Source organism: Babylonia areolata, chromosome 15 (genome assembly GCF_041734735.1).
Source record: "Babylonia areolata isolate BAREFJ2019XMU chromosome 15, ASM4173473v1, whole genome shotgun sequence".
Lineage (NCBI taxonomy): Eukaryota > Metazoa > Mollusca > Gastropoda > Neogastropoda > Buccinidae > Babylonia > Babylonia areolata.
Genome location: NC_134890.1, coordinates 25,091,892 through 25,113,975, shown reverse-complemented (window position 1 = coordinate 25,113,975; position 22,084 = coordinate 25,091,892). Strand labels below are relative to the sequence as shown.

Below are 22,084 nucleotides of genomic sequence, written 5' to 3'. Positions count from 1 at the left end.
TTTTTTTTTTTTTTGTGGGGCCTCCATCCTCTTTTTTCCCACATCTTTCTTTTTCTTCTTTCACAAACTCATATTTACCTTTCATGCACCACTTTCCCCCACACACCTTAACTAATCACTTTCATTCTTTCCCCTATCATCTGGTGCAGCAATTGCCCCAGTGTGTCTTGCGGCATGCATTTTAAGAATATTCGATGTCTGTGTACATTTGCCAGGGTTTTTTGATGTCCTAGTGTTCTGATGTATGCATGTATGACAAGTGATTAGGGTGGCTCACTTTAACATCGAATATTGAAGGAGAATTGTTGATTTAATCAGTTAAACAAAGCTTCGTTTTCATGCTTCCGGAATCCATAAACAGTTCAGTTTAGAATCCCAACTGGTACCAAGCAAGAATGAACGAAATCAGAATAGTGTGTTGGAATGAGAATACTCATACCCTGGTCGACAGGGGAAGTAATCACAGCACGAGTAAACTCGTACATGGTGTAGAATGAGATGGGTTTTTTTGTTTTTTTTCTAATAAAAAAAAAAGATCACCTGAAGTTCTCATAACATGACAGTACTGACAGCCCCCTATTCTCCCTCACACCAGTTTCCCCAGCATCTGAGAGAAGCGGAGTGCTGTGGCAAGGTCCATGCGGAGATCGTGCTGCAACGTTCTGTAGAAAAACTCTGGAGCCACTTTGCGCACACGTCGCATTTCCAGCAGCAGGGGTCCGTCAATGGATGAGAACCTGAAAAAACAACAAGAAAGAAAGAGATCGAGAGAGCTGGTCAACACACCATCGATTTTGATAATAATAATAATAATAGCAATAGTAATAATAGTAATAATAATTCATCTTAATAATTCAATTTATTCACCACCTTTCCATGTAAAACACCAGAAGAAAGACAACAACAACAACAAAACAGCCATGAAACCAAGCACAAAACATGCCATTTCTGACCAGATAAAAAAAAGAAAGACTATTAAAAAAATTATTTTAAAAAAAACAAAAAAAACATGATCACCAAACATTCACATACAAAAAAAACCCCAACCAAATCACAAGACATTCACACACAAACTCCTTCAACAAATAACACCCCCCCCCCCCCAGACCCCCCCCCCTCCACACCCAACCCTGCCCCCCCCCCCCACCACACACCCCTTTTAATCATTCAATTTTTGTTTACAATGCACAAAACTTAATATTACTAAACAGTATGAATACAATACATCACATTAACTTAATCCGCAACAGGAAAAAAAGAAGGTGTAAAAAGACAAAAGACATACACAAAAGAAGAACATAGGGCATACATAGTGCAGATTCTGCACATCTTGTTTTTTGTCACTGTTCCACATATGCACTTTATTTTTTACTCTGAAAATATTGACTTTGAAGGACGCTATGAAATAAAACACTATGTTTCATGACATTCACTTCCATCTTTGGTGGCATCGCTGATGATTTCTATTTTTCCATTCCTTGTTACTTTCCTTCATTGTGAAAAAATGAGTGAACAACAATGACAGTGTATGAACGACAGACCAAAAACACACACACACGCACACACACACACACAGAGAAAAAAACCCAAATGCAAACACACACACACACAAAATAAAAAAAATTTAAAAAAAGGATGAACTAAGGGCACTTTCTTGGTATGAACAAGTAGGAAATTTCTTCATATAAGTGTCCATACCGTACTTTTTCGTTATCTAAACATGCAATGTAATACACTCGAGGTATGAATTTGTATCACCACTAGACATAGGGCAATACAGGCAGATCTAGCATTAAAATATCAACAACAGATAAGAAAGTAAAGGTGACACAGGGGAAACAGAAGATCGTTTTCTTTTAACTACCTGTCCGAGACTTGACCCAGCTTGTGATCCGCTAGCCACTTCACCACGTCGCCGTGAGCCCACTGCTCCACCGTCGCCTCCTTCCCATAATCCCTGGAGGGGTCACGTGACGCACCGTGGGCATGCCTCGACAGCCGCACGCTGTCCCGCCTCTCAAGAACAGCTGTGAGAACAGAGCCATCAGACGTCAGCAGAATCGTCTTCCACAGAAAAGAGAAGAAGCAGACATAAACGAAGGAAGGAAAAACATAAAACAAAAGGAAGAAAAACAAATGAAAGGGTTAACTCACTTTGGACGATGGAACGCTATAGCGTTCCTAACGTAAGGTAGCATTCCGGACGATGGAACTCTATAGCGGTTTCAACAATTGAAAAATTGTCTACGTTTTCCTCATGGGGTAGCATAAAAATCGCAGCTACACCGGGCATTGCGAACATGTCAAGGGTCGAATGGAAAGTTTCTTCGTGAGGTTTCCATGACTATACACTCGCTGGCCAGCCGTTGACCTTGGTACACCATATGACAAGCTAATCTGCATACGAATCGAAAATGGTGTCACAGGCGATACAACTGGAAATTTTTGGAGCAAACTAGATCATGACAGTGGCTTTTTACTGCTGCTGAAGTGATTGAAATGCTTCAAACTGAAGGTTTCGACATCGACGAGGATGATGAAGATGGTGAATAAAGTATGTGCAGTGAAGAAAGCAACCAGCAAGAAGGTACTGACAGTGACTCAGCTTCTGAGGGCTGTGAAGAGAGGGAGGGGGATGGGCATACACATGACGTTAGAAGAGGGGTCAGTGGGTCAAGTACAGGGATTTTGTTCAGTAACTTTGTGTTTTGTATTTTCTGTGATTTTTTTCCTAACCCTAACAAATGGGTCGTCTGCAGGGGAAAGCAAGGGAGAAAATGATTCGTCCAGAGTGAGTTAAAACTCAAGGAAAGAGGACTGAACAGGTGGGTACCAGTGACACATGGAAAGAGGTCTGAAATTAACAGGTGGGTACCAATGACACATGGAAAGAGGTCTGAAATTAACTGGTGGGTACCAATGACACATGGAAAGAGGTCTGAAATTAACAGATGGGTACCAATGACACATGGAAAGAGGACCGAAATTAACAGGTGGGTACCAATAAAAGGGTTAAAACACATGGAAAAAGGGCTGAAGATAAGGGATGGGGGGCGGATGAGGTGTGGGGGGGGGGGGGGGGGGGGGGGGGGTAGGGAGGGGAAGCAACAACAACAAATTTAGATCATGGAGAATGAAAAAGAGGAGTAATTTAGTCCAGTTAGAACTGACCCCCCTTCCCTAATAAATTGACATGAACTTCCAGTGGAAGAGGAAGAGGGCATTTTATTCCAACATCGATCAACACCCACCTCCTTTCGCTAGTTGTACGGATTATGTAAAATACCTCAGACCTTTGCTTCCATAAAGGTGTAATGGAGACAGGTGGAGGGTGGATAAAGGTCAGACCAGCACGGCCCCCCTTTACTTTTTCTATACATTAGATTACAGCCATAGAATGGAAATAATTTCCAACCGGGAAGGTGTGAAGGGGGCCACAGGGTGGAGCATTGATCTTGACAAAGCCTGAATAAGATAAGATAAGATAAGAAGAACTTTACTATCTCAAATGATCATGAGGGTCAATCGAGGACAGTCCAGATGACCTTGGGGTCAAATACATTGGGGTGGGAGGGTGGGGCAGTTGGGAGCTTGAGGGGGCTCGGGAGGCGGGACAGGTGGAGGCTGTCACACCGGAACATAGAGTGATGGCCTAGAGGTAACACATCCGCCTAGAAAGCGAAAGAATCTGAGTGCACTCGTTCGAATCCCAGCACAGCTGCCAGTACTCTCCCCCTCCGCTAGACCTTGAGTGGTGGTCTGGACGCTAGTCATTTGGTTGCGACAATAAACCAAGGTGCAGCATGCACTTAGCGCACATAAAAGAACCCACAGCATCAAAAGGGTTGTTCCTGGAAAAATTCTGTAGAAAAATCCACTTTAACAGGAAAACAAATTAAAAAAAACACTGCATGCAGGAAAAAATACACACAAAAAAAAATTGGTAGTGCTGTCAGTGTAGCAACACATTCTCCCTGTGGGGAGAGCAGCCCAAATTTCACACAGAGAAATCTGTTGTGACAAAACAAGAGTAATACAATACAATAAGATACAATACAAACACACATCGCTACAATACAATACAATACAAACACACATCGCTACAATACAATACAATACAAACACATATCGCTACAATACAATACAATGCAAACACACATCACTACAATACAATACAATACAAACACACATCGCTACAATACAATACAATATAATACAATACAATACAAACACACATCGCTACAATACAATACAATATAATACAATACAATACAAACACACATCGCTACAATACAATACAATACAATACAAACACACATCGCTACAATACAATACAATACAATACAATACAAACACACATCGCTACAATACAATACAATACAAACACACATCGCTACAATACAATACAATACAAACACACATCACTACAATACAATACAATACAATACAAACACACATCGCTACAATACAATACAATACAAACACATCGCTATAATACAATACAATACAAACACACATCGCTACAATACAATACAATACAAACACACATCGCTACAATACAATACAATACAATACAAACACACATCGCTACAACACAATACAATACAATACAATACAAACACACGTCGTCGACTCAACTCACTGTCAGGCTCATCCCCATTGGTGGAGGTGGAGGTCTTGGCGACGGGGGGCAGGTGGATCTTGCCCCTCTGCCCCAGCTCCTTGATCAGCTTGGGCAGGCTGGAGCGATACAGGTCCTCATTGCTGAAGTCGAAGTACAGGTGTGACCCCACCAGGATACCCAGCCACCCGTCAGGCCGGTACCCAGGCTGCAGGCGCAGTGGGACGATCTCTTTGTGCAGCCGGAAAATGTACTCGGATTCTGTGTGTGGATAGAAATATAGATTCCGGATCATAGGGGATAAAACAGATTGTGTATCGTGTCAATAAAAGACAGAATCTCATTCTGTATCATGCTGATTCTGCAGCATGCAGATAAAAAAAGATTCTGTATCGTGTGGATAAAACAGATTCTGGATCATGGGAATAAAACAGATTCTGTATCATGCTGATTCTGTAACGTGCAGATAAAACCGAATCTGTATCATGTGGATAAAACAGATTCTGGATCATGTGGATAAAAACAGATTCTGGGTCATGTGGATAAAAACAGATTCTGGATCATGCGGATCAAACAGATTCTGCATCATGTTGATTCTGTAACATATGGATAAAACAAAATCTCTATCACGTGGATAAAACAGACTTTGTAATATATAAATAAAATAGATTCTGTAACGTGTGGATAAAACAAATTCTGTATCACGAGGATAAAACAGATTCTGTAACATGTGGATAAAATAGATCATGTAACATATGTAAAAAAACAAATTCCATATCACGTGGATAAAACAGATTTCGTAATATGTGAATAAAATAGATTCTTTTACGTGTGGATAAAAACAGATTCTGTAACATGTGGATAAAACAGATTTCGTAATATGTGAATGAAATGATTCTTTTACGTGTGGATAAAAACAGATTCTGTAACATGTGGATAAAACATATTCTGTAACATGTGGATAATGTGGATAATATAGATTCTGTATTATGTGGATAAAATAGATCTGTATCCTGTGGGGGGAAAAAACAGATTCTGTGACATGTGGATGGAATAGATTCTGTAACAGGCTGATTCTGCAAATTGTGAGTAAAACAGATTCTGCAACATGCAGATTCTTTAACATGAAAATAATATAGATTCTGTACCATACAGATTCTGTAAAACGCAAATAAAATAGATTCTTTATCAAGCTGATTCTGTAACATGTCAATGAAAGATATTCTGTAACATGCAGATTCTAAATAAAATAGATGCTGTAACATCGAATCAAATAAATTCTGTGACACGCACATAAAACTGATTCTGCAACATGCAGATTATGTAACATGTGGATAAAGTAGACTCGGTAACATGCAGATTCTGTAAAATGACAAACCAAAGCGAACCAACCATCCGACAAAACTTTGCCACACCTGGCACTAAATTCATTGTCATCAATGACTTGTAAAGCTTCTGCAACATCTTGGCAGGCAAAATCCCAATATTTTTGTTGTAACGCATTGTTTGTTTCAAAGTCACTAAGGTAAGGTTGTGGCTCATCGTTCGCCTTTTTGAAAGCGTCATGAGAGGGGTGCTGACAATAACATCCAGTAATTACCATACACAGCATGATTGTCTGTTGCTCCTCGTAGATAATGAAAGCAGGCATAGCAAGCTTTCTGACAGGTGACTATTGGGACACATCAACTTTAAGATAGAACTGTGAAAAACGTCATGGTGCAAGTAACAAAGCATTTTTTAAAGACATATATACATATATCATGGAGAACTAAAGAAGTTAAAAATTTATGCACTTAGAGCCACAGGTAAAAGCTGAGTAAATACAGTAGTAGTAGTAGTAGTAGCAGCAGCAGCAGTAGTAGTAACAGCAGTAGTAGTAGTAGTAGTAGTAGTAGTAGTAGAACTGGTGGTGGTGGTGGTAGTGGTGGTGGTAGTAGTAGTAGCAGCAGCAGCAGCAGCAGTAGTAGTAGTAGTAATAGTAGTAGCAGTGGTGGTGGTGGTGGTAGCAGTAGCAGCAGCAGTAGTAGTAGTGGAAATGTTAGTGGTGGTGGTGGTGGTGGTGATAGTAGCAGTAGTAGTAACAGTGGTGGTGGTGGTAGCAGTAGCAGCAACAGCAGCAGCAGTAGTAGTAGAACTGGTAGTGGTGGTGGTGGTAGTACTAATAGTAGTAGTAGTAGTAGCAGCAGCAGCAGCAGTAGTAGTAGAAGCAGTAGTATCAAGAAAACAAAACAAAAAAAGCCCACACACCTGTCCCACAGCTGGGGGAGGCCTTGTATTTGTCAGACATACAGATCAAACATCGATAAAAAGCTGTATAAATCTATGCTAGTAGTAGGAGTAGTTGCAGCAGTAGCAGCAGTAGTAGTAGTAGCAGTAGTAGTTCCAGCAGCAGTAGTAGTTCCAGCAGCAGTATCAAGATAAAAACAACAATGACAAAGCCCACATACCTGTTCGACAACTGGGGGAGGCCTTGTATTTGTCCGACATACAGATCAGACACACAGAAGCCCTCTCCACTGCCAGAGCCATCGCTTCCAGTGTAGAGCCAGCTGAACAACAAAAAACACACTACAACATGTTTTTGTGTCAGTATTCAGAGTTAGGAAAAGTCATCATGATCTCTGTAAGAATAACCATAATTATGCATACATCATCACCATACTGAATGAAGTAAAGTGTTTTTGTGTCTGTTCTGTGTCTATACTGAATGAAGTAAAGTGTGTGTGTCTGTTCCGTCTATACTAAATGAAGGAAACTGTGTGTGGCTGTTCTGTCTATACTAAAGGAAGTAAAGTATTTTTGTGTCTGTTCTGTGTGCAACATGTTTTTGTGTCAGTATTCAGAGTTAGGAAAAGTCGTCAAGATCTCTGTAAGAATAACCATAATTATGCATACATCATCACCATATTGAATGAAGTAAAGTGTTTTTGTGTCTGGTCTGTGTCTTTTCTGAATGAAGTAAAGCAGTGTTGTGTCTGTTCTGTGTCTACACTGAATGAAGTAAAGTGTTTGCATCTGTTCTGTCTATACTAAATGAAGTAAAAAATTTTTGTGTCTATTCTGTGTCCATACTGAATGAAGTAAAGTATTGCTGTGTCTGTTCTGTGTCTATACTGAATGAAGGAAAGTATTACTGTGTCTATTCTGTGTCTATACTGAATGAAGTAAAGTATTGTTGTGTCTGTTCTGTGTCTATACTGAATGAAGTAAAGTAGTATTGTGTCTGTTCTGTGTCTATACTGAATGAAGTAAAGTGTTTTTGTGTCTGTTCTGTGTCTATACTGAATGAAGTAAAGTACTGCTGTGTCTATTCTGTGTCTATACTGAATGAAGTAAAGTATTGCTGTGTCTGTTCTGTGTCTATACTGAATGAAGTAAAGTATTGCTGTGTCTATTCTGTGTCTATACTGAATGAAGGAAAGTATTGCTGTGTCTGTTCTGTGTCTATACTGAATGAAGTAAAGTAGTATTGTGTCTGTTCTGTGTCTACACTGAATGAAGTAAAGTGTTTGTGTCTGTTCTGTCTATACAAAATGAAGTAAAGTATTTTTGTGTCTGTTCTGTGTGCAACATGTTTTTGTGTCAGTATTCAGAGTTAGGAAAAGTCGTCAAGATCTCTGTAAGAATAACCATAATTATGCATACATCATCACCATATTGAATGAAGTAAAGTGTTTTTGTGTCTGGTCTGTGTCTTTTCTGAATGAAGTAAAGCAGTGTTGTGTCTGTTCTGTGTCTACACTGAATGAAGTAAAGTGTTTGCATCTGTTCTGTCTATACTAAATGAAGCAAAGAATTTTTGTGTCTGTTCAGTGTCTATACTGAATGGCGTAAAGTAGTGTTGTGTCTATTCAGTGTCCATACTGAATGAAGTAAAGTATTGCTGTGTCTGTTCTGTGTCTATACTGAATGAATTTAAGTAGTATTATATATGTTCTGTGTCTATACTGAATGAAGTAAAGTATTGCTGTGTCTGTTCTGTGTCTATACTGAATGAAGGAAAGTATTACTGTGTCTATTCTGTGTCTATACTGAATGAAGTAAAGTATTGTTGTGTCTGTTCTGTGTCTTAACTGAATGAAGTAAAGTACTGCTGTGTCTGTTCTGTGTCTATACTGAATGAAGTAAAGTATTACTGTGTCTGTTCTGTGTCTATACTGAATGAAGTAAAGTATTGCTGTGTCTGTTCTGTGTCTATACTGAATGAAGTAAAGTATTGCTGTGTCTGTTCTGTGTCTATACTGAATGACGTAAAGTATTTTTGTGTCTGTTCTGTGTCTATACTGAATGAAGTAAAGTATTTTTGTGTCTGTTCTGTGTCTATACTGAATGAAGTAAAGTGTTTTTGTGTCTGTTCTGTGTCTATACTGAATGATGTAAAGTATTTTTGTGTCTGTTCTGTGTCTATACTGAATGATGTAAAGTATTTTTGTGTCTGTTCTGTGTCTACACTGAATGAAGTAAAGTATTGCTGTGTCTGTTCTGTGTCTACACTGAATGAAGTAAAGTATTGCTGTGTCTATTCTGCATCTATACTGAATGAAGTAAAGTATTGCTGTGTCTGTTCTGTGTCTATACTGAATGAAGTAAAGTATTGCTGTGTCTGTTCTGTGTCTATACTGAATGAAGTAAAGTATTGTTGGACGGGCCCAATAGCCGAGTGGTTTAAGTGTTGAACTTTCAATCTGAGGGTCCCGGGTTCAAATCTCGGTAACAACGCCTGGTGGGTAAAGGGTGGAGATTTTTCCAATCTCCAAGGTCAACATATGTGCAGCCATGCTAGTGCCTGAACCCCCTTTGTGTGTATACGCAAGCAGAAGATCAAGCACACATGTTAAAGATCCTGTAATCCATGTCAGCGTTCAGTGGGTAATGGAAACAAGCACACCCCCGAAAACAGAGTATGGCTGCCTACATGGTGGGGTACAAACAGCCATATACGTAAAAGCCCACTCATGTACAATCAGGTGAACGTGGGAGTTGCAGCCCACAAATGAAGAAGAAGAAGAAGAAGAAAGTATTGTTGTGTCCTTTCCATGTCTAACATGCTTGTTTGCATAAAGGCATGCATTTACAAGACAGACCAGCCATTACGGTTTTAGACATTTAATCATGACCATAAGTCCCTAATGTCCCTCTGCCAATCTTTATTCATGACTAAACAATGTCTTCTTACCGCCAGAACACATGCCTTCTTACCACCAGAACACATAACAATGTAGGACACGACAAGTGTTAAGTTTGCTCTTGAGCAAACTGACCAAAAACAGTACAAACTTATCAGCATTCAGAGTGAGGAAAGTGTCAAGATCTCTGCAGTTATACATGTGCACATAACATCATCATAGGAAATGACATAAAGTGTTAAGTTTGCTGTAAACACACTCATTCTGTATCAGTGAAAATATATTCACAATCTCTGAACCCTTTCAGTTTAGAGTGCAAAATTCCCCTGAGCTATAAACACAGAAAATATAGTGTCTAAGAATAGCTGGGGATTCCCCCTGAAATGTGTAGAAAATATGGCCTATCCTACCACCAAAACATAAAGAGCAGCAGGTTCATGGATAACAGACCTATGATCTGGTCACCCTTCAGTGACATGGGTCCTCCCTCTAAATGCGAGTTCGGCAGTGAAAGGGTTAATGAATTATGATGCGAAGTTAGCAGTTACACCCAAGAAAATGGACTATGGCTGCCTACATGGACAGGTAAAAATGGTCATGCAGGTAAAACCCACTTCTCTACCCCTCAGAGTGGGAGATCTAGATCAAAAAGCATAGAAGAAGAAAAAGAAGAAAGTTCAATGCTCTAACGATTTGGCTATTGCTTCCTACAGCCCCCCCTCATCCCCCCCATCACACTGAGAGATGTTAAGAAAGATGACGACGACAGTGACTCACTCATGTGCTCCACATCCATCCAGACCTTAAACCCGGCATGCACCAGGGAGTCCTTGACCTTGATCATCATCTTCTGGGAATCCCACTGGTAGCTGATCATCACGTGGGGAATACTGCTGTCCACCCCTGTCACGCACACACAGAGCAACCAATTAGTCATTCTGCTGTCTACACCTTATACACACACACACACACACACACACACACACAGCAACCAGTCAGTCATATTGCAGTCCACACCTTACACACACACACACACACACACACACACACACACACACACACACACACACACACACACACACACACACACACACATACACACACACACACAGCAACCAGTCAAGTCAATCATATTGCAGTCCACCTTTCACACACACACACACACACACACACTGTCTACACACACATACTAGTGTCCACACCGTACACCGCTACTCATTGACACACACACACACACACACACACACACACACACACACACACTGCCAGCAACCAATCAATCTGTTGTTGTCACCCCACCACCCCCTCCCGACCCCCACCCTGACCCCTTACACACACACACACACACACACACACACACACGGACATAAAACTGAATTCCTTCCTCCCTTCCTTTCTTTGAATGTTTTTTTCTTTTCTTTTTTAACTCACTTAGTACTGCCAGTTAGCTCCCCTGACTTTCCCTACAGAAGACCCATTTTTATGGGTAAGAAATAAAATCACCAAAAAGCAAATATTTGAATATTTGAACTGAAAACTTCCAAACTGATCAGTAACACAATGAGTTAGTGGTGGACAAAGTATAAAACTTCCTCCCTTCTCATATTATCATTCAGTGAGATGATGAAAGTTTCCATATTTTTTGTTTGAAATTTGCACTCACTGATGATTTGTAAACAAATCCAGGAAAACATAAAGAGTTTGAAACAGATTAAATTCAGAACATTATATAGCCACGATAGGGCCCTTTCATCTAATTCTGTTGTCTGCCTTGTGACTGAGACAAAACTGGGTCAGACGCCACTGTTGAAATGCACTGTTCATGTGAACCAGTCACCATGAAAATAATTCTCCTGCTCGCAAGAACAGAAAACACAGTGGAGAGTGGATAGGTCAGTTAAGATAGTTTTAGCTCATAATGCAATTATGGAAATTAGGTGCCACTCCAAAAATTCAAAACTAAGGCCACAATCGGGGCCCTTCATCTGAAACAGTTGTGTACAACAGGGCCCTTATCGGTTAATCGGGGCCTTTAGTCCGGAATGAGTTAAATGTGAAGAAACGCCAAGGTACCTGACATTTCCAGTTTTTCTATCCCATGGAACAGCTCCCATAGAGCCCCGCGGGCATGGTGGGCACTGCTGGTGTTGGTCCGCACTTTTGTCAACATCCTCAAACCTGCACCGCAAGAAAAACACCACTGCACATGTAACTTAGATAAACAATGGTCATCATTTTAGCCACGAACGATATAGAAAAAACTATTTTAACCCTTTCAGCCCTTTAAGGTCTTCTGCCTGTGCAATTCTCCCTGCCTGGCATGTTTTGGCTTGGCTGCATCAATGGGAAAGGGTGCTTCACTTCAGGCACAAATTTATAGCAACCACTCAACCAATAGTTACCAAACTTCACATAATGACTGAAACAGGATTTTGACACAAGTTGCTGAAGTCTCAAGACAAAGAATGCACTAGTTTACTTGTAACTTAAAATCAAAACTGTAATAGTAAAATCTCAGCTTCTGTCGATGTTGAAGGTTGTGGGCTATCTTCTTGATTGAAACGTCCGCCACTTTGTCCAGACTGGTTGCTAATTTCATCTCCACTTTCCCAAGAAATATTGGATGAATTATTAAACAAATCATCATTATATGGAGCGAATTTGCTGCAAGAATCCATCATAATTTCACTCGGCACTTACTGTACAGTAAGCCTTTGATGTTTTACCATATTGATGGGAAAAAAATGGATAAAAAACACACTAATTGTTCGATTTTCAGGACCAAACTTCATGTGCAAGTGAGGAAGGAAGTTAAGTTGGAGTTACTTCCCTTGCATAGCAGTTTAATGCATAGTAATGAGCTGACAAACCGGTTTGAATAAACAGGTTTCTTCGCCTGCCTGTCAGGCGGACTCAGGCGGAGAATGGCGATCAGCGGCACACACCTCTCAGGAGGGCACAGGGTTAAATGAGATAAGCCACAAATGATAGAGAAATTGTTTTAGCCACAAAATGAAACCTAAATTATTTTTGCTGCAAATGATACAGAAATACAGTTGTTTGTTTTTTACAACAGAAAGAAAAGCTTGGTGTCTCTGTAGAAGCTCAGAAACTCTAGAGGTTCATAAAACAATGGACAATTTCTTTGTCACACAGTTTTCACAACCTGAACTTCATTTCTCTGTATGTTCATGCAAATGTTGGTGTTATACGATTTTTGCTCATGATCATGACTGTGCTGTAAAGTAATACTGTAATTGCTTCTAAAGATGTAACACTGTAACTGCTTTTAACGTCATGAACACGAACACCACCCACCTTCCACCAGCCCCTGGCTCCTGAATGATGCGTGCCTTGTTCTCCACAGCAAAGGACAATGTCCACACCCCCAGCGCAGCCATCTCCCGCTCGTCCTCGTCCTCCGAAACCACCAACATGGCATACAGCTTCAGCCCCCCTGCGGCCACAATCTTCACCTTGTTGTTGTCGTTCATGGCGATGTTGTTCAGCCCCTTCATGATCTCCAGGCAGCTCATCCCGTACTTGGACGAGATGTGGTTCCTGGACTTGGAGCTGTCGGCCAGCACCTGCACAATGAAGGTGATGGTGTCCTCGGAGGAGTTGAGGATGCTGTTCTCCTGTTCGTTGACCAGGTAGGATGTCACCATCAGAGCCTTGGCCTTCACCATGGGGCTGGGTGCATAGAACAGCTTGGGCAGCAAGGACACACAGCTGCCTTGGAGCAACACGTCTTTACATTCCGAGCAGTTTCGTATACAGTTGTGAAGCAAACCTAGAAACGCTTTGACCTGGAAATGTTTCTTGTCGTCAGACGTGAAGTCTCCCGTCGTGCACAGGTCAGTCAGAAGCTGGATGCTGAGGGAGAGGATTCCAGTCTCCGAGATTCTCCGACAGAGCTTGGTGGAGACATCGGTACAGTTCCACATGACACAGAGAACGTGCTTAATACATCGCCACATTTCCTCCTTCCCTTCAAAACAGCCCTTCACTTCTGCGATGTAGTCCACCGTGTTTTTGAAAACACGCACATTCTCATCCTCTGTGATCAGGTCCGCCAGGACAGCTCGCAGGTTGCCCAGAGCACCGTGCCGGGAAATTTTCCACAGTGTCTGCAGGTCGGAGAACGCAGACGCCAGGATGGATTCGTTGTGGAACTCCACCTCGCCCAGTCTGACCAGCAGCTGTTGGATGTCCTGGTGGAAGTCATGGCAGTTCTCCCCACTGCTGATGATGCTCTCCAGGCGCCTCACACGAGGGGGAGGGCACTGCGATTCCATGGACTCTGTACGCAGTTCTGCCAGCGCCGGCGTCTTTCGTCTGGCCTCTGTGGCTCCAGCCATGGGTCTAAGTGGTTTGTTTCTTCCTGGTCAGCAACTTGTACTCTGGAAAAAGAAGCAGTACAGTGTTTACTGTGTAGCGAGTTCAGAATGGCAACACTTTGTTGTTAATGCGCTTTAAAATTCTTTGACAGCATTTGTACGACAAGCATTTTCCAATTTACAAACAGGTATCGGAGACCTCTCACCTTCATCCACATGTATGTGCACAAACCTACACATGCATGCCTACACATGCAACCACACACACATGCACACACACACACGAACACACACACACACACACACACAGTTCACTCCCACAAAATCAACCCTTCTCCCTTTATTTTGCACATAAAAAATTCATACAACTATACTCAGCACTGTGGAAAGCTATTTTGTTTTCCTAACTATACATAATTCATTTATGTCTTTGTCACTGCTCATCTGCCTATCCAAACTTTGGCTGCCGTGTTGCTGAGCTGAGCATTGAATTGCTGTACACATATTTTCACCTCCATTGCATTCTTTTGTGTCCTCAAACAGTTCAGTTCAGTTTCTGAATGAGACATCCCTGCATTTCAACAAACCTTATACTCTACACCACATCTGCCAAGTGGATGCCTGCCCAGCAGCATAACTAACTGAGTCCTCAAGCAAAAGGTGCGCTGGTAGAACTGGTTTATTTGCTAACAATATGTCTTTCATCTGCAACTATTTTATTTGCTGCAGTGTGTGTGTGTGTTGTGTGTGTGTGTGTGTGTGTGTGTGTGTGTGTGTTGTTGTTGTTGTTGTTGTTGTTGTTTATGATGTGAGGTTGTAACTCAACTCTTTTCCTTTACCATAACATATACTACATTTAGCAACCAAAACAAAGCAGTTGTTTTAGATCAAAAAGCTGACAGGTTTTCTACTCATTACAGTGTGTGTGTGTGGGTGGGTGGGTGGGTGGGTGTGTGTGTGTGGGGGGGGGTGTGGGGTGGGGGTGGGGGGTTGTGTGTGTGGAGGGGTGTGGGGGGGTGGATGTGTGGGTGGGTGGGTGGGTGTGCATGTGTGTTGAGAGTGTGTGTGTGTGTGCGCGCGCATGCGTGCGTGCGTGCATGCGTGTGTGCGTGTGTGCGTGCGTGCGTGTGTGTGTGTGTGTGTGTGTGTGTGTGTGTGTGTGTGTGTGTTCATGCAGTGTACCACCAATGAATTTATGTCTTTTCTTTCTCATTTTTCTCTCTCAGAAAGACACCTGACATAGAAAAAGTCCACATTCATGAATCAAATGATGAAATACAGGCAAGTAAAACTAGACTTCAGAGGTAGAATCAAACAGATCTAACTCCCTGGCAAAGTTCTGTTGAAAAATAATTTTTGAATATGACCAGTAAACAAATACACATGTATGCACAGGCATAGGCTATTCAGGATAGTGGTGGGTGGGTACTGGATGGAATTAAATTGTGACAACACCGTCTCTAATTATGGTAATATCATCTCATCCTCTTCTTTCATGTGGTAACATGCATTAAAAATACAATACATACAATAATTATGTGTGTATTTTTACACGATAAAAATGTGTCACAGGACAACACACTGTGACTTATAAAACCGTGGCCCCCTCTATCAATACCAGTCTCATCAAAAATGGAAAGCATCTACAAGAACCCGGCATGCGGTAATTAAGGTCATGCAAAACCGACTTGGCAATGGAACCACTGCCGCCGACAATACAGGGCATACTCTGGCATACACAAACACCTTCACGCCGCATAACAGAGCAAACACACACCCAAGGCACATTCGCGATCAATAATCGTCTCATCGTCGCGTGCTCGCTGTGGGATTCGAGTTAAATTAATGCTCCGAGCAAGCTGGACCTGTGTGCTGTGTCACCATCCGCAGAAATCGACGGCCGTCCTTTTGTCACGGAGAGCTTTCATGAAAAATAAACAAACAAGCGTCTGGAATTATATCGCTTTTTTTCTGTGTTTGGTCTTCGTGTTTACATTTCATGGGGATGTTATTTTGTTTTATTTTATTCCATTTTTCTAACTGAGCAGAAAGCGAAAAGATGGTAGAAACGTACTAACCTCCGGTTGTTCTTCCTTCCCCTTTTCTCTGGCATGACACTCTTCCGCTAATGGTGCCAGAGTAAACGTGGGCTGCGTATTGATTTTGAAACGTCCGCGCTGAGCCGTTTGGGGATGCTTCGGTTTAAGAAAACGAAAACGAAAGTAGAACTTTGTTGCTGCTTTTGGTACAATTTAATTACTGTTTGATTTAATCATATCTTTACTGCAGCAATATTTTGATATTGTGATTTGGGCTCTTTTCATGCAGGCTATCTGATTAATGTGTGCAGAATTGTCTTGCCGTACAAGAAAAAGCTTTATAATGGGTAAAATTGGTTATACTGCAATGAAATGTCATATGCTTTTGCATGGTTATTCATTGCTTCATCTCTGTCTCTGTTTCTTCTTGTCTCTCCCTATATTTGTCTTTTCGTCGGTCTGTCTCTCTGACTGTTTCTCAGCATTTGCTATATCTGCCTTGCATTTGTCTGTATGTCTGTCTGTCTCTCTGTCTCTTTATACTGTAATTGTCTGTCTCTGTCTAGCTGTATTCTTTCTCGATCTCTGTCTGTCTGTCTATCTATCTATCTATCTACCTGTCTTTCTTTCTTCCTTTAGTCTTTCCACATCCTCCCCTCGCAAGCAATTAATTGCTCCATCATTTTCCAAGCCGCTATTGATTACATTCATTTACTTCACTTTTTCAGTTTATTTTATTGCACTGATGTGCTGAGACAGTCTCTCAACAAATTATATAACTACATATCTTATATGCCAGAGTTTAGATATAAAAGAAAATCATGTTTAAAAAAGGAAAGCATATGAACCTATGGATTCTTCCGATCTACACGTCAGTGCGCGCGTGGGTTTGTCACGTGTGGCGCGCGCGCGCGCACGCACGCACACACACACACACACACACACACACACACACACACACACACACACACACATACAAAATCCCGTCCACACACACACACACACACACACACACACACACACACACACAAACGCGCGCGTGCGCGCACGCGCGCGCCTCCCCTCCCCCTTCATCCACATACATAAACACCAGGCGAACACAAATGACAGCCTGAGACTGACAAACAGATAGATAGATAGATAGATAGATAGATAGATAGACTGACAAACGGATAGATAGATAGATAGATAGATAGATAGATAGATAGAGAATGAGACATACAGATCGGTTGAGAAACAGATTGACAGGTAATAAGGAGGGGAAAAAAAGCTTTATTATATAATTCAAAGAATAATAGATCAATATTGTGCTTTTCTACATCCAGTCTTGTACGAGACTGAATGAGATACCATGATTTTCCTCAAACAAGAGAGAGAGAGAGATGGAGGGAGGGAGAGACTGACACGCATTCACAGGCGCAAAGGCAAAGAGACAAGCTAGAGAGACTCAGCACAAAGGCAGTTTTCAGTGGACGTAACCTATCAACCTATCACTGCCATGCATATTCACCTCAGGAAAAGTCCACCAATCAAGTGGTATTGATAAACAGATTGCGTACCCTTGTTACTCGAATGTCAGCCATTACAGATAACATCACCAAACGTGTTCTCTCTACACGCCGGTATAGATTATAATACACCAAAGCGATAGCAAGGTCACTTGCGGCTTATGGCAGTATCTCATTAAGAGTTATTTCCAAACAAAGTACCACAGCGACAGCTAAAACAGCTTATTAAGTTTTGTGAGTTTTATATTCCGGACTAAAAGAAAGTAGCCTACTTGGCTGAAAAAATAAAAAGGACCGACCAACAGTTTAAGCGGCCACTGATCACGACAACAATGAGCACTGATGCTACGACCACAGCATTCAACAAATGAGGTTGGTGTGTGTGTGTGTGTGTGTGTGTGCGCGCGCGCGCGGTGGGGGGGGGAGGGAGGGGGGTGCGTGTGTGTGTGTGTGCCCGTCCGTCCGTCCGTCTGTCTGTCTGTCCTGATGGCAATTAAGAGTTTACTGTTCACACGCACACACAGACAGACAGACAGACAGAGAAAGGGGCACACACACACACACACACACACAGACAGACAGACAGAAACAGAGAAAGGGGCTCACACACACACACACACGCACGCACACACCAGACAGGCAGAAACAGAGAAAGGGGCACGCACGCACACACACACACACACACACAGAACAGTAAGCTTTCGCCACCACGAAACTTACAATCTCACCACCAACAATGGAAATTAGTTGTCAATCTCTTCTCTTTGTCCGTCACAAAGTGTGACACGTTAATGTGACAAGTTGCTCCCACACAATCTCCCATCGGATCAGTCATGAATAAGGAGGCTGTTATGAGGTCAACGTGATTTTACGATAATTTTCCGCGTCATAGAATTCACGTGAGCATGATCTGTACATAACTATATTCAAAAACATGACCAGTAAACATTACTGTGCTTTGTGTTTTGCCTTCTGTAGACAATGCAGTGAGAATTACCTTGAATGCTGGAGAGAGAGAAAAAGAGAAAATACTAATAAAAAAAAAAGAAGAAGAAAACATTCCTGAACAAATAAAAATTGCACCCACCTGTTATTCCTTGATGTTTGAATGATGTACATTTGTCTTACCAAAAGTAACAGTACTAATTTTTTGTTGAAAATCTCTCTGTGTCTCTGTATCTGCCTCTGTCTGTCTGTCTGTCTGTCTCTCTCTCTCTCTCTCTCTCTCTGTGTTTGTCTTTGCTTCTATCTGTTTTTGCCTCACCTATTTTCATAATCACCCAACATACATTGGCTAAAAAAAGTATTTATCGAAAACTTGTTTTGTTTTGTTTTTTTCTCAAGGCCTGACAAAGCGCGTTGGGTTACGCTGCTGGTCAGGCATCTGCTTGGCAGATGTGGTGTAGCGTATATGGATTTGTCCGAACGCAGTGACGCCTCCTTGAGCTACTGATACTGATACTAAAGCAGTAGCAGTAGAAACTTTCAGTGGAAACATCGGTATGAGGCGACAGCCGCCTCTGCAGCAGCAGAAACAGCAGAAGCAGCAGCAGCAGCAACGAAAACCGTTATCAGCAATCGCAGCTCAGTTCAGATCAGTTCAGTTACTCAACAAGGCGTCACCGCGTTCAGACAAATCCATAATTATACGCTACACCACATCTGCTAGGCAGATGCCTGACAGCAGCATAACCCAACGCTCGTCAGGCCTAGAGTGCATGCTTATATATTTGTGTACCTATCAGAGTGGATTTATTTCTTTTTACATAATTTTGCCAGGGGACAACACTCTCGTTGCCATGGGTTCTTTTTCAGTGCGTCAAGTGCGTGCTTCACACGGGACCTCTGGTTTTTCGTCTCATCCGAATGACTAGACGCTCAGTTTGATTTTCCAATCAAACGTGGGAGAAAGGGCGAGATCGGGATTCGAATCCACACCCTCACGGACTCTCTGTATTGGCAGTTGATCGTTTTAACCATTCTGCCACCTTCCTCCTTGCAGCATAAGCAGTAAAATAAGAAAGGAGCGGCAGGAGATGATCAGTATCAGTAGCAGTAGCTCAAGGAGGCGTCACTGCGTTCGGACAAATCCATATACACGACGCCAAGCAGATGCCTGACCAGCAGCGTAGCCCAACCCGCTTAGTCAGGCCATGAGGAAAAAACAAACTAACTAAAAACAAAAACAAAAAAACCCCAAAACAATAATGATAATAAAGAAAGCAAGAAAGAAAAAAAAGGAGATGAATTCTCTAAGACTGTCAGCAGACGGATGAAGACACACCTATGAATTGTGACATGTTTATAGGATCACTTTTTTTTTCTTTCTTTTTTTGTTCCCCCCCCCCCCCCCCCTCCCCTTTCATTTGCATTTTATTACTTTTTGTCATAACGGTAATCACTGTGTCAAATTCGGGCTGCTTTTCCCGGTGAAAGTTCGTCACCACATTGCAGCGCCACCATGTGTGGGAGGGGGGCCGGGGGGGGGGGAGGGGGGGGGAGGGGGAGGAGAGGGGAGGGATGGGGGTGTGTGTTGTTTTTCATCTTTATTTTCTGTCTTCTGTCTTGTTATTAAAGTGCATTTATTCCAAAACATAATTTTGCCAGGGACGATCTTTTTTGTTGCCTCGAGTTCTTTTACGTACGCTAAATACACGAAGCACATGGAGGCCTCGGTTTATTGTCTCATCCGATTGCCGCTGTAGTCATCATTCTTCTGAGAGCACAGGCCGTCAGCAACAGTTCGCCAGACTGCTCTGACTTCTCAAGCTGAACACAGGTAGGCTACCTCTTATCTGTGTAGGTGTTTTCTTTTGTTTGTTTGCTGGGTTTTTTTTTTCTGACTAAGCGCGTTGGGTTACGCTGCTGCTCAGGCATCTGCTTGGCAGAAGTGGTGTAGCGTATATGGATTTGACCGAACCCAGTGACGCCTCCTTGAGCTGATACTGATATTGATACTGTGTAGGTCACGTCGCAAAGTGTCCTTCGGTCGACTACTTTCAGTTTCTGTTTCTCAAGGAGGCGTCAATGTGTTCGGATAAAATCCACATACACTACACCACATCTAGTATATATATTTATATATTTGTGTAGCTGTCATAGTGGACTGATTTCGTCTACAGAATTTTGCCAGGGGACAACACTTTTGTTGTCATGGGTTCTTTTTCGGTGCGCCAAGTGCGTGCTGCGAACGGGACCTCGGTTTATCGTCACACCCGAATGACTAGACGCTCAGTTTGATTTTCCAGTCAAACTTTGGAGAAAGGGCGACGTCCTGCCAGTTGCATTGCTCGGACGGAAGAGCCTGGTATGGTCATAACCCGCCAGTAACTGTGTTGTATAGAACTGACCAATGGCGTATTGTAGTTCGGTCAACGTAGGCATTTAGTCACGTGTAACTGTCAAAAACTTAGAACCAAGCAATGCAACTGGCACCGAACGGGAATCGAACCCAGGCCTTCACGAGCATTGTATTGGCAGATAAGCGTCTTAGTTAACTATTCTGCCACCTTCCCCTGGGATTCATATGAAAGCGTGTCGAGTTGTGTTGGATGCAGGTTTCTGAAGGGCGTGTGCAGCCCACGGTCTTTTTTTTTCTTTTTCTTTTTTTTTCTTTTTTTTAACAATCGACATTCAGTAAATTGAAATTGTCAGGAATGAAATAAAAAAAAGCAAAACAAAACAAAAAAAAAAAAAAACCCAAAAAACCAAAAAAAACCACATACACTCTTTTCTCAGCAATACCATATTTCCTGTGATGAAAAAAGAACGAAATAAAATCCAATCCAACATTTTGTTTTCTAAAAACGCGAACTACAAAGAAGGGTGCCAGACGTATCAGAAGATGATTAAAGCCGAAGAAAAAGCAAAAATATATCAATGAAAAAAACAACAACCAAAAAACAACCAAACTTTAGAACTGACCAGTGGAGCACATGTAACGTTCCAAATGTTTTCTTTTGTTAAAGGTGATGTGTTTTGTTGAAGGAAGAGGAAAGAAAATATGGTTTGATATATATATATATATATATATATATATATATATATATGTGTGTGTGTGTGTGTGTGTGTGTGTGTCTATCTATCTATCTCTCTCTCTCTCTCTCTCTCTCTCTCTCTCTCTCTCTCTCTCTCTCTCTATATATATATATATATATATATATATATATATATGTTTCTGGTACACATTTATCAATAGCATTGATTCATTTCATATGGGGCACTGTAGAGTAAAAAATGAACCTTTTTTTTTCTTTTCCCTCTCTCCCTGAGATTTCTCTTCCTCTCTTCTTCCTTTATTCATTTATCTTTATTTATCTGTCGATCTTTCTTTTCATATTTAAATATGTCCTTCATATTTATATACACATGAACCTCTAATATATAGATCTACTAAGGACATACAGTTAACGTTATACAACGTTAATATATAAAATGTTGACTACAT

General features: G+C 41.6%; 2 protein-coding genes across 2 annotated transcripts in view; one reads left to right on the top strand and one right to left on the bottom strand.

The window, feature by feature from the left end:
* Positions 1-586: 586 nt before the first annotated feature.
* On the bottom strand, positions 587-14,148 carry LOC143290078 (uncharacterized). Its single transcript, XM_076599368.1, has 8 exons — positions 13,069-14,148; positions 12,664-12,695; positions 11,824-11,928; positions 10,528-10,653; positions 7,072-7,173; positions 4,643-4,882; positions 1,865-2,027; positions 587-737 (listed from the first exon to the last, which is right to left on the bottom strand). The coding sequence occupies exons 1-8, from the start codon at positions 14,109-14,111 to the stop codon at positions 587-589; spliced, it is 1,962 nt and encodes a 653-aa protein (XP_076455483.1). The 5' UTR covers positions 14,112-14,148.
* A 3,636-nt stretch (positions 14,149-17,784) lies between these two features.
* The window catches only part of LOC143290233 (solute carrier family 49 member 4 homolog), a 22,045-nt gene continuing 17,745 nt past the window's right edge, over positions 17,785-22,084 (top strand). The window contains exon 1 of the mRNA XM_076599565.1: positions 17,785-18,009. The gene's annotated coding sequence lies outside the window, so the exon portion shown is untranslated. The remainder of the gene's footprint in view (positions 18,010-22,084) is intronic.